Source organism: Channa argus, chromosome 1 (genome assembly GCF_033026475.1).
Source record: "Channa argus isolate prfri chromosome 1, Channa argus male v1.0, whole genome shotgun sequence".
Classification (NCBI taxonomy): Eukaryota; Metazoa; Chordata; class Actinopteri; order Anabantiformes; family Channidae; genus Channa; species Channa argus.
In genome coordinates, this window is record NC_090197.1 from 44,580,704 (window position 1) to 44,593,504 (window position 12,801).

A 12,801-nucleotide genomic window follows, 5' to 3' on the forward strand; every position below is an offset into this window, starting at 1 on the left:
GCCAGGCATCCAGCAAACCTTAGACTAACTTGCTTTTATCACATTAGAGCAGCAGACAAGACTTGACTGGAAAGTGGACATTAATGATAAACACTGGTCTGCCTCTTACACAAAAACAGCATGTGATTCTCTAAGATTCTCAGAAATTGGGGGATTTTGTCAGGAATGCAAACTAATGCAATCATAGTAATGAGAAAACAATTAATTTGCCAAGCAAATCCAGATCCAGCAAATCCAATCTTGCTGAAGGCGCAAATTTCCCACTAAAGTGTCAATCTCTGAGTCCAGGCTGAGCTGTTAAGGGGCAGCTACCAGAGCTTTTCCGAAGAACATTTGTTTTGAGTGTGGCATACAAAGACAAAACAGGAGCAGGATCTAATTTTCCACAAAGACTCTGACTACAATCACATCATGTGGTCTAAATTTGTCATCTCGCCGCACAAAGAGTGACAAGTAGATCTTTAAGCTGAACTTTGCCATGAACTGTGACCTCTGTGTGTCCCCCTTAAAATTCAGCTATGGCTGCTCTTTAGTCTGATCTCAGCAGCTGCATAATACTTTGCACATTCATTATTATGGTATTATCTCATGTCTTCCTTGATCAATGCAATTTGAAAAATCTAAAAACACTTTAGGTATGAAAACACAAACATCAACAAAACAGTCCTTTAAGCAAATATTACAAAATATAACTACATTTCTCTGTAACATCTTTTAGACAATATTATAAGCCAGAACCTTAAAGAATTGTAATAACCTGACAAAAATCAGTCAAATTCATGAGCAATTCTCTTTAGTGCATTTTGCTTTGACACATTTAGGCGATACACTGAACTGTTGCAGTTGTTGGAAAGAAAGGTTTAAAGAGCCAAGTTCTGGAGGAAGTTAATCTTTTCATACATACTAAAGTGGGCCAGCACTGCTTTGTTCTCCATCTTGCACAGGCTTTTTAGAGATATGAACAGAGGCTGAAGGCTGAATGAAAGGTGGCAAGAAGCGCTACTTAATACCAAATCCTTTATTGTGCCATCTTTTGTGTGCTGTCACACACCGAATGAATAGGACTGGGTCTTCCTGGAGGCTAAGCTCAACTTTTCTACCCTAATTCCCCCCCTAAAACATGACCCGCACTAAAAGAAAGGGGTTACCAGAGGCAAAAAAACATTAGAATCTTTTGAGGCAGAAGTTGCCACAGTTTATAACACAACTTAAGAAAATCCTTAAAAAGTCCTTTATATTGTCCGTCAATAAATAAACAAATCATGACCAAAACTCGTTGGATTCTCCTTTCCCTTTTCTAGTCCTGAGAGCTCTGGTCTATATCACTCTCAGTTCCCAAAACACTCTCTACCTTCCCTTATCTCTCTCCCAGACCCAGCTCTCTATCCTCCCGCCAGTGCTGCTCCAACTTGGGCACGGGGCCCAAAACCTAGGAGCAGCTGCACCCGCCTCCCCACCTCGCTGCCCTTTGCCATTGCTATCGCTCCGTATAAGAACCAGACCTTCTCGGACTGCACTTAGCTCAGAGGCTAACACTAACCAGCCGCAGATGTTTACGTTGGGAGAGAAGAGGCAGCAGATGCGGTCTCACTCAATAAAACTTCTCCCATTCTCCCTTTGTCTCTCTCTTTTCTGACTTTCTGTCTCTCCCTCTTGTTCCAAGTCTTCAAAGAACCCACGGGGACTCTTTAGATATGTGGCTGTGACAACCTTGCTCTCAGGCTTTATTTGCCTCATTCCCAGCTCTCTTGGTGCAGTGAATGAGTCACCTGGGTTTCCCCTTTAAAAAAAAAGACACAACTCTTTCTTGTAATTTTTCAAACTGCCAGATACTGAGCAGTGAAGCTTGAGACTTGATTATTACTGAAGCGAATGTTATTTACAAATTGTGTGTGGAAGTGTTTTGTGTACAAAGCTCCCTTCATTCAGATGAATGTTAGCACACCTGAGTCTTCTTTATTTGATGATAAAAAAGAGACACAACCCAGGAGAGGAATTCCTGCAGCAAGAACAGACAGGAATATCTCCAGGTAACACTCAGCAAACAAAACTGAGGCAGTTACATCCTTGAGTATTTGATAGATAGAAATGGCAGGCTGAGAAGTTTGGCCTCATTAGGAAATTTTCAACGGCAATGGAGGGCAGTGCTGAGATGAAAGGGGCCTTTTTTTTCAACCTTCTCACCTTCTTTTGCAAATGATTAGTTGAGTTAAAAAAGTGTCAAAATGTTTCTAATCAGACTGAAATAACTTTGTATAGAGGCATGATGTGTGGTCTGATATGACTTCATCTACAAAGTGACAAGTACACTAAACAGCACACAAACCGCCGACAACAAACTGCTCTTTAATACCTCAAACTTTTTTTACGAAAAAAATAAGCCACTTTGGCCTATTTCTCAACCAACTGCACTAGATGGTTAGAACTCAGTAGTGCTAATGTGTTGCTAATATAAGGCAGATTGCAGAATTATGCGGCAGTAATGTCCTGGCAGACAACAAGGGTTTCGGTGGATCAGCATTTTAGCCTGCAGGCCCCTTTTCGGGGGGTCTGAAAAGTGGCAGGTCCCTACAAAGCTTTAGACTATTTAAGAAGGAGTATACCAACACCTCCTGCAGTTCCACAGACCAGTCAGGAAGCTGCTTTGAAAAGATTTAAGCAGAAAGGATCATAAAACACACTGCTAAACAACCTACTAAACATGGAAAAACTTATAACTTAACTCATAACTTCTTCAATAATCCTCACTCTCTACACATGTAGTTTGCAATATATATATATGCCTTTGTGAAAATGTCTCTGTGCAATTTTTTTTTCAATATTCTGAGACAATAATTTGTTCATTAAAAACATGGTGGGAGTGGTGTTTGTTTTACGAAAGAGGAGCCCAGGGTAGCGCCTTGAATGCTATTGTTTGGACTGATCCCTTCTAACATACTTGTTTGTGGTTAGCTGGTTAAGCATGGTAGAGTCTGTATGCATTTTCTCAGGCAGGGTAACACAACAGTATCATTATGTGCCCAGTGGGGAGGAACCTTCCGTGAACCTCCAGGGTTTTACTCTCCCACAACCAACTGGGGGGAGGCTGTATTCAGGCATGCATATGAAACAAATAAAGGGAGTGGATGCAATATCTGGTCAACTAGACACACATGTCATTATGGAGGATGTGAGAGATCAGCGCAAATGTCTGCAGCCTTGGTCCAAAACTCTCAATAAATGAAACATCAACAAAAGATAGACGAGCAGCTTTTCCTGCACTTAACAAAACATCTGATGTGCATTATTCCTGACAGAGCATCAAGCTGAGGATGAACGGCTTGGCTTTTTAATAGAATGAGTTTCCTCTGCTCTGTATCAGTGTCCATTAAAAAGAAGCTTTCATGAAGTCAGTCAGTTGAGTTTCGCAAAAGGTGACCAGAAATGAAAAATGTGGAGGTAAAACAGATGAAAACTGTATCTGTACTTCCCTCTAGTGGTGAAAGATGATACTGAGAAGGGCAACACAATGACTCAAAGATAAATGCAAGATGTTGCAACAGCCACTTGCTGGAAGGAGTGTCTGTAGCAGTTCTACTGTTTGGCAATAGGACAAACACAGTTGTTTATCATGGATGCGGGTAATAAAAGCTGAAAGGCTTAATCAAATGCAGATTCATCTTATTGCTTTGGTATCTTGTGTGCATTTTATGTGGAAAACAAAACAAGTGATCATGAGGAAAAAAGCTTCTTGCTTACTGTATAAGCAGGATATTTTCCAACATATGGTATTTGTTCACCAAATACTAAAGAATGTAACTATTGTGTGTTTAGACTGGTATCTTTTACTTTTGATCACAATATCTTTCGTAAAAACACTGCCATCCTTTGGTAAATGTGTTCAAATTAGTTTTAAACTACTGTATGAGTCAACTACTACTATTTACAAGGCAACGTGTACACATAATGAAATTAAGTTTTCTTTGAGTGAAAGGTTTGGGGGACCTGTAATTTAAAAATCTCAAGTGAAACTTATGCTGAAATTTAAAACATTTAAACAATTGCAATATTTAAAATATAAAAGCTGGGTTAAAAACAACTCCGAGTGTTATATGCTTTTTCTAGAGTACACTTCTTTAGTTTTTATACGTTGCATGTCCATTCACCTCTTAATTCGAATAGTAGGCTCAAAAATAGTGGTAATAACTATTGCACACACATCCTGAGCATTTTAATGAGCAACACTAACATAGTAATATACAACATACCATTTACTCTACAGTAAAATAACGGTGCACAACAAGGGTCTGCATATTCCGTTTTCACTTACCTTAATGGCAAATTTGAGAGGAGCCATTACAGGAACCACAGCAGTCAATTAGTTTCACCTGTAAAAAGTGTGAAGTCGTTGTTTACACTTTGAACATTCTCCGATGATGATGTATAGTAGATAATATAACCTAACACTGGCGGTCAATTAGCGTCTCCAAAAAAAAAAATATATATATATATATATATATATATATATATATATATATATATATATATATATATATATATATATATATATATATATAAATAATCTACATAGTGTATGATAGCGACCTTACTTTGGACCGCACAGTAATTAGAATTTAATAGTTACTGTAAAGTATGGTTCTAATAGAATGTCAGTATTATCAGTATATTATCATTTAGGCTAACAAGACAAAGGTTTGCTGCTAAGAAAGAACAGTGTGGCTCTAACCTTAAGCGATCGTTAGCAAATGACGCGTTAGCTTTACCACAAAAGCGTAATGAACCAACGTTTTAAGTTACACATATACAATACAATTAGATTAACAGATTTCATACCGCCAACAGTTTGAAAGTTTGTCAGAGGACGGCGCATACAATGACGTCACTTACGGGTTGTAGTCCAAAATGAACCTGTATGGGATGAGTCAGCGGAAGACTTTAAGCGAAATAAATACCTCGGATATAACGAATGAATTAAAAAACGACTTTCTATGTGGGTCATCAAGCGGGGTTAAGTTTAAGTTTGGTCATTATAGTCTTCATTTCTGAAGACTGTCGAGAGAATGCGACCGTTGGTGAAATAAGCCCCCACTAGGACCAAACGCTGTCACTGCCACCATGGAAACAAGATGCTCATTGAAAAGTCCTCCAATAATATTGCAATTGTATTTTGTCAGACCGTATCTGAATATTATCTAAATAATATTTTAATCACACAAAAGGCAATATAATAGGAAATTAATACTGGCTAGCTCGTTTAAGCGTAGTATTATCCAGCTATGTATACAATTTGTTTAATATTGGTCAGGCAATACTACAGGTCTCGGTATCCTATTCGAGTCAAGCATAGGCGCTTAACGTAGAAACTGTTAGGTTGGGTTTTGTGTTAAAAACACTATGATGGTTTATAACTTGCTTTTTGTAAAGCTAAACTCTGAATGTCATGTCGAGCGAATTTAGCAATTTTGGATATTAGGCTCTCGTCCCTATGTGAACCTTCTTTGCCAGTGAATCGAAATTGCTGCTTAAGAGATGTCTCGAGTCGTAAAGAAATCTCCATCTCTCTGTACGGATCTACCACTGGACAACACGGGTATTTGTACCAAGCTCCAGTTGCTGAAGCAGCTTCTGGGATCTTGCTTTGGTCCGACAGGTAGATTAAAACAAGTTCATAACAACATTGGAGGTCACGTTGTGACTACTTCCACCTCCTCGGTTCTCCTCCCAGCCATTTCTTCCTCACAGCCCTTTGTCAATATGATAAAAACCTCCATTCTCAACCACGTTTCTCGTTTTAGTGACTGTGGTTTATTTGCGGCTATTCTTTGTTTGACGCTTATCGAACAGTCAAAGCTTTCGGCTCTCACGGCAAACGTAGCTATCAAAGTGAACAAGCACCTGCTGGGTGTGTGCACCACTTACCTACAGCGAGAAGACTGTGATTGTAAAGTGAAACTCGACTTTTGCAGCAGCCAGAACTTGATCACATTAGCTCGCAGTGTTGTCTCCAGCAAACCAGGGTGCGTACTAACAGAAGCAGAGACACTTCAAATCAGCAAGCTAGTTGTACAAGCATTTTTGTTGGCTATTCCCTGCGACGAACCCGGTGTAGTCAGCCTTGGCAAAACAGTGACTGTCACTGTTGAGGGTTATTCTGTGGTACACTCTGCAGTTTTTCCAGGTTTACTGATCCACATTACTGATGCTCTTTCACTTAACAAGGTACAAAACCAGCCTTTGACTCCCCTTAGGATGGTGGTGTTCAGTGCATCACTTGCTGGGGACCTGTCTGAACTAGAAGAGGGAACAATTGAGTTGCACCCAGATGCAGACATAGACTCACAGATCCTGGATCAACTCCTGGAGCTTGGAAAACAGATGGTTAAAGAGGAGGTGAAGCTCTTTTTATGCCAAAAGGTTATACACCCTGTCCTACAGCACTTCCTGAGGAGTCATGGTATTATTGTCATAGAGAGACTGGGAATTGCTTTGATGGAGCCCCTGATTCAGCTGACAGGTACACCCTAAATCATGGCAGTTTTGCAGGTCCATCATTGTAAATGAATTTTCTAACACCTAAACACACAAAACTTTACTTTTAAATCTTGTAAAGGTTTTTACACTCATCTCACATTAGCACTGACTCCTGTCAAGCTTGAATATACTGTACTCTTATTACTCTGCTCTTTGTGTGAGACTGTTGCGTATGACTCTGCTTTACTAATCATTAGGTGCTCAACCTGTGGCCACATTACATACTACGATTCCAAAAAAGGCCTATGGGAAGGTAGGTGATGTCAGTATTCAGCAGTTTGGGTCCAAGACATTGCTGTATTTACATCCTCTCAAGGAGTCAGCAATCTGCACGATGCTCCTCTGTCACAGGAATGAGACTATGTTAAGTGAGCTGAAGGTAAGATAAAGTGATGAGTGCTGGGACTGTACAGTTGGCATCCATCAGCTAGGATCACACAGACATTACACACAGACATTAGCCTGTACATGTCCATTTATGGGAGGTGAATATGACAGATTTTTCAATTTCCATCTCTGTAAATGTTTAAGGTGGTTTGCCAGAAGACAGAACACGTGCTGAGGCTTACCCTGAAGGAACCATCTGCCTTACTTGGAGGTGGGTGCACTGAGACCCACTTAGCAGCTTACGTCAGACAAAAAGTGAGCCAAGTTGTAATTATTCCACATATTTTCACAGAGTTCTTATTACACAGTGTGTTGATTATGTCATGTTTGCTTCTTAGAGCATGAATGAAGTAACAGATGCAGCATCAGTGTTTGGGTGCTCACAGACGGAATATCTTCTGGGTGTGGAGGCATTCTGTTGCTCTCTGGAGTGTGTAGCTGCAGCGCTGGATCACAGCGGAGCGAATTCTTTAATTGATTTGACTCATGCTCATCACTGCACTGTCCCACCAGATGCTATAAATGAAAACATGGAGGATAGCTTCAGCTTCTGTGGATGTGGACTGGTAGAAAGTAGCCCGAGCAAAAAGTGGACTTATCTAAATACTAAATACAAAGAGTTCTCACCTACACCCTTGTCTAGAGACACTACTTTGCAGCCATGTGTGCTTGACTCTTTCACAGCTAAACTTAATGCACTACAAGTTGCTGTAGAAACAGCTAATCTTGCACTAGATGTGAGATATGTAATTCAAGACGTGAACTAACAGTAATTATGTATTTTGTCTAATGTGGGATTTTAGTTTGGGAGTAATCAAAATGAGGTATAAATGCTGTTTTCTTCCTAAAACATCCCACCCACTATCCCATTATCCCACATTAACTTCAAGACATAAAGGGGGCTTTAATATTTATTGAATCAAAAGAGTTAAGTATTGTTAGGGTTTGTTCAAAGTAATTTAGTAATTGTTTCCAACATTATTTTTAATGTTTACCTGTGTGTGTAATGTGATTGTTTATTTAATGAGTGTTTGTGATGTGTATATGTACTGATGATGTCATTAGTGACACCATATAGCTTGATAGTTTGCCTTTGATAGTTTGCCTTTGACGGTTGACTTTGTAGTTTACCTTTAAGTTTGTTGACCAGTGGTCAAGGAAACAATGCAATGCTATATTATCATGAATTGCATTTCATATTGTTCTATCTTATAAAGAGTTATTTTTCTGCTTTGATCTCTGTTTCCAATAAATGGTGTGAACAAGGAAGAGCCCGGTGGAGTTGGCTGAGTTCGTGTTAAGTCACTAAGACCCCGCCGGGCTCCCCTTGATCAAGTAAAACTGCAAAGTCGACTCTTGTGTGATTTCACTGCTGTTGAACTGTGTCTCCAGGTGTAATCAGCGCTGTTGTGGTTATTTGAACCCAACAAGTATCTACTGTAGTTTGAAATAACCATTACACTATTACAAAAAAGTATTTGATCAGGACTGGAACTGCCATGAGTTTTCCAACATGGTAAAAAAAACAAACCAAAAGCATTTTTTCTACATTGTATTATCATTATTATTTGTAATTAAAGTATATTAATACATAGCAGTTTGTATGTTTAGAAATGACTTAATAGCATTCCTCTTTCTTGTCGCAAACCTTTTGCAACTAATACGGCCAATGTATAATTGTAATTTTTGTCCATAGCAGTTTAAATACTATAGAAAGACTTGTTCAATGAATGTGTTTTAATAATTTTGTACAACTCTGACTGACAAGAGTATGACTCCTGAGCAGGCTATGTCTGACTGCAAGCAAAATCAAAACAGATTGTTAAGGAGTAAATGTGATATCAGCAATAAATTCAACCATAGCAGTGGAGGGTGATAGCCAGGTGCGTTTTCTCTTAGATGATGAAAGGAATCAAAGCTTTTCGCATCTTTGGATAGTCTTTAAATTTCTCCTGGTAAAATCTGCAACATAAGAACAGAAGATAATAACTATCACTTACAAATGGCTTATGAAAGTCTAGATAACTTGACAGGTACTGTGTATTGAGTCAGAACAGCTTAGCTTTTTGTGGATTTCTAGGCACCTGTGATGGTAAAAGGCTCTTGGTCCAATAAAACATGTGCTAAACACGGCAAACGACAGTGCTGGAAAGGACCAGGTGGCCATAGCATAGCCAAGCCACTCCACAATCTCTCCTAAGTAGTTGGCACCGGATACATAGTCAAACAGACCTCCTGCAGGGGATTAGGAAGATCACAGGTCACTGACCACAGAGTGGAGGATTTTTCAAGGGTGATTCAAGTTGTTCCTACCTGTAGGAATCTTGTAATTTACCTCCCCTGCTTTCCTCAGGTTGCATAAAATGTAGTCACTGTGTATATTGACAGTCATGCCGACATAAAAGAGCAGTAAACCTAGAAGAAATTTTAGTAAAACTTAAAATGTACATTTTATGAGGCCTATAGAATGATGCAATACATCAGTGCTTTTATATTTTATTGACTAGAGTTCGCACCAGTTTTATAGCGAAAGTCAGCAGACCACTTATCATCAAATTGGGCACAGTGCAGCAGATAGTGTCCCTGCAGGAAACCGTTGAAAAGGCAGAAGCTACCTCCTGCCACTATCACACCCAGCGGGACAGGTGATCCTCTGGTCAGCAAAGAGTAGATAAATGCCCTATGATTGGTGAAGAAAGTGATAATTCAGTAAAGGGAAAAAGGAACAGGTAAAATTGCTCTTTATCTATTTTGGGAAAGTACACAGAAAGAAAACGATTTACAACCAGATGGAAGTATTCTCTAAAAGTGATTTAGCATTTACTGTAATTACAGGCAAAATGATGCCATTAAGCCCCACTATTTGTGGGAGCTTAGAAAATTCCACTTAGTGTTTTAACCTCACGATTATAACAGCTGGAAAGCTTATGTGTTTGGCTCTTGCTTTCCCTTACAAAGTGGATGCAAAACTGAAATGATAATAAAGGCAGTAAGACCAATTTTTTGTAATTTTCTGTAAAGAAATATAAAATGATGAGCTCCAATCGATGCTTCACATTAAGAATGGGAGTTTTAAAGTATTCTGTTTGTTAATTTTTACTGGTTGATAAGTTCTATAATAAACCAATACGAAAAAAAAAGTTTTTCCTGCAACATCATCCATGATGCATGTATTTATGTATATGTAATACAATACAATTTCACACAGTTTTGGTAAATATCAGAGAAATACAAATAAGTCAATATAAGGACATTAGGGAATAATTGTATAGATAAAGTTAAATATAGAACCAAACATCAACAAGAGAAAACCCCCAACATCAGTCTGAGCAAAGTCAAATGCACTTTAAGGTTCGGCTGCACTGTATTTTCAACGAAAGACTCTGATCACTATCGTACATTTTAAAGCACACTTTGCTTCACACACAAACAACTAGTCAGGAGCTTCTGTTTCTGTTTTTACCTGTGGCAGTAGTGCATGCAAAAGGTTCCAAGCAGCAGGTACGTCCCCGTACAAAAGGGTTTGTCTGAGGTTAGCATTAGAAATAGGGGGATCAGCAAAGCAGGCATCTCCTGGAGGAACCAGGCTAATTTGGCTGGGACTGTCCTAGTTGGAGGACTGATTTGTATGTAGCGCCCATAGGAGCTTTGTGTCTTCTTGTGATAGACAAAGTGCCAGAGTCCTGTGAGGATCATCCCACAGCTGAGATAGTTGACCAAGTCCCCATAGCAGTGCATCTTGCAGGTCCACGCTTCAGTGTTCAGTGTTGCAGTAATTGTTTGTTCTTATAAAATAATCTTAAGTATCTGCATGGAGTTAATATGATGTGAACAGCCCCTCTGACTCCTCCCAATGTAAAAAGGGAGGTGTGTCACACTGCTGAAATATGAGAGCGCTTCTCTTTCCTCAGTCTGTATGTTTGTAGAGATGGCGTCATGATTCCCTGGTCTACCTTAGAATACAAACGCTGATGTAAAATTGCTAAATTTCGAAGCTACAAACAGAATCACCAGATTTGCATGGAATATAATAACTATAGAGCCAGCTGCTACAAATGTTTTGGTCCAAAGTCAAATGAAATCCCTTGCTGCAAACCTCATCTGCCTGCCGTTCCTGTTGAATAAACAGCCACACCTGCACCAGTCTCAAAATATGTGGCCCATGAGTCAATCTGCAAAGTGAAGGCTGACCTATTGACTTTAAAGGCCTTAAAGGAACTTAGAAAGGGGGGTTGTTTTAACTCACCATAACTTCACAACAAAGTCGTAAAAGTCCAGATGCAACCATAAATACTGACAGGCCAACTAAATATTGATAGAGGACAAAGTTAATCTCATCTACTTGCTTTTGTAATAATGTTGTCATTACCACAGGGAGATTCTGCATTTTGTTAGTTGTACATACACATGAAAACACAAGCTATTATACACACCAACATATTGAGCTGCTTTTCACTATAGAAGTGCCTGAGTCTAACCGGTGCAGCGTCTCTGGAGAGGGAAAGTTATTTGGCGTGTAGCAGCATTTGGGTGACTTTACTGTTTAGCCTCAGGCATGTTTTCCCAGCATCATTAATCAAATGTGAGCTGCTGACACATATTTTCATAAGTAAGCCAATTATCCTAAGAATGAAAGACGTGATGACTGATTACAAATGCTGGGAATAAAGTGGTCATGGTAGTTTTGTGTCAGTATGTGGTTTTACACAAACTGTCTTATAAACTTGTTATTAAGCCCACTTTCACTGTCAGTGGGTTGGACAACACAATAGAAACACCTCTTAAGACAAGACAATACAATTCAACAGAAGCACAAAAAGTAATAATGTGGCAGAATCACCACCTCTGCAAACCTGGTCCCAAAAAAACTAAACATTGTAATCTTTATGAGGAAAATATTGATTGTGTGACTGTTTTTTGGACTGCATTGTTTTAAATTGGTGTACATAAAAAAACTGTCAGTATTTAAATATTGCATATAAAATGGTATCTGGGCAGTTTTTAGTTCCTTAAAGGAAACAGTGGTGACTTAACTACTTGGCTCCCTCAGCTGGACGCATTTCTAAATGTCCCCCTAAAAATTGGAACTGGATAAATATATTTAACCCAGGACCTCTACATTTAGTCAGAGGTGCAAAAGTACACAGGTACAGAAGGACTGAACTTTTTTTTTTTCCATGTTTGTGCTGTAAACTTTGTGAAATTTAAAAAAAAGTGGCAAGAATAAAGACCCTTAAGAGTTATACTAAGGGGGCAGCAGTGGCTTAGTTGGTCGAGTGGCCGCTTGCTGACCATAGGGTCAGAGGGGTTGCGCCGCCCATCCCCAGCCGCACAGCGCCGGCCCAAAGCCCTGTGGAAATTGGGGAGGATTGCGTCATGAAGGTCAATCTGGCAATAAAAAACTATGCCAAATGATGCGGACAAATGATCTGCTGTGGCGACCCTGAACTTACAGGATAAATACTTTAAAATAAAAAAAGTTATCTGCTGAGGAACAAAAACTGCACAACTTTTTAAAGGTGTTGCTGGTTTTAACCACTTTATATATTAGCAGGTGGTTAATCTATACTAGTAAATCAATTGTTAGTTGATTATATTCTGTATTAAGTATCTATATCTAACATGTAACTAAAGATATCAGACAAATATAATTGAGTACAAAGTATAACAGTTCCCTCTGAATTGTGAAGTAACTGCATATGGAAATACTTGCTTCTCTGAGTGTAGCATAGAGTAAATAGTACTGCAACTTGCTTCATAGTTATTATGCTGGGTTGAAACTTGCAGTTTACAACAAAACACGCCACTCTGCAAATGTCACATTGTTGAAAATAAAATTTGTCATTATCTGTGTGACTACAAGCAAGAATCTAAAGAACGAGA

At 39.1% G+C, this 12,801-nt stretch overlaps 3 protein-coding genes across 6 annotated transcripts in view; 1 reads left to right on the plus strand and 2 right to left on the minus strand.

Moving 5' to 3' along the window:
• slx4ip (SLX4 interacting protein) overlaps positions 1-5,201 on the minus strand; it is a 30,068-nt gene extending 24,867 nt beyond the window's left edge. The window contains exons 1-2 of one of the 3 annotated variants that reach the window (XM_067525289.1): positions 4,888-5,201; positions 4,310-4,367 (exon numbers count right to left, since the gene is read on the minus strand). In XM_067525289.1, coding sequence (XP_067381390.1) covers positions 4,310-4,336 — 27 coding nt within the window. In that variant the 5' untranslated portion in view covers positions 4,337-4,367; positions 4,888-5,201. Of the gene's footprint in view, positions 1-4,309; positions 4,368-4,726; positions 4,864-4,887 lie in introns of those variants that run through there. The other 2 variants (XM_067525297.1, XM_067525286.1) reach the window with 2 other exon arrangements.
• Positions 5,202-5,339: 138 nt separating this feature from the next.
• On the plus strand, positions 5,340-8,266 carry mkks (MKKS centrosomal shuttling protein). Of its 2 annotated transcripts, none has more exons than XM_067525275.1 (4): positions 5,340-6,514; positions 6,729-6,910; positions 7,063-7,129; positions 7,257-7,396. In XM_067525275.1, the coding sequence occupies exons 1-4, from the start codon at positions 5,530-5,532 to the stop codon at positions 7,265-7,267; spliced, it is 1,245 nt and encodes a 414-aa protein (XP_067381376.1). In that variant the 5' UTR covers positions 5,340-5,529; the 3' UTR covers positions 7,268-7,396. The 2 variants fall into 2 exon arrangements, with proteins under 2 accessions (XP_067381376.1, XP_067381368.1); XM_067525267.1 differs by having other exon boundaries at positions 5,342-6,514; positions 7,063-7,173; positions 7,257-8,266.
• On the minus strand, positions 8,238-12,678 carry srd5a2b (steroid-5-alpha-reductase, alpha polypeptide 2b). Its single transcript, XM_067525322.1, has 5 exons — positions 10,382-12,678; positions 9,435-9,598; positions 9,232-9,333; positions 9,003-9,153; positions 8,238-8,880 (listed from the first exon to the last, which is right to left on the minus strand). Exons 1-5 carry the CDS (start codon positions 10,654-10,656, stop codon positions 8,814-8,816), a joined length of 759 nt encoding a protein of 252 aa, XP_067381423.1. The 5' UTR covers positions 10,657-12,678; the 3' UTR covers positions 8,238-8,813.
• Between the last annotated feature and the right edge of the window lie 123 nt (positions 12,679-12,801).

Coding starts and splice junctions, on each gene's coding strand:
- mkks (XM_067525267.1), top strand. CDS start 5,530: ATGTCTCGAGTCGTAAAGAAATCTCCATCTCTCTGTACGGATCTACCA. Junction 6,911..7,062: donor CTATGTTAAGTGAGCTGAAG/GTAAGATAAAGT, acceptor TAAATGTTTAAG/GTGGTTTGCCAGAAGACAGA. Junction 7,174..7,256: donor CAGCTTACGTCAGACAAAAA/GTGAGCCAAGTT, acceptor TTTGCTTCTTAG/AGCATGAATGAAGTAACAGA.
- srd5a2b (XM_067525322.1), bottom strand. CDS start 10,656: ATGCACTGCTATGGGGACTTGGTCAACTATCTCAGCTGTGGGATGATC. Junction 9,154..9,231: donor AAATTACAAGATTCCTACAG/GTAGGAACAACT, acceptor AATCCCCTGCAG/GAGGTCTGTTTGACTATGTA. Junction 8,881..9,002: donor AGAGCCTTTTACCATCACAG/GTGCCTAGAAAT, acceptor CTTATGTTGCAG/ATTTTACCAGGAGAAATTTA.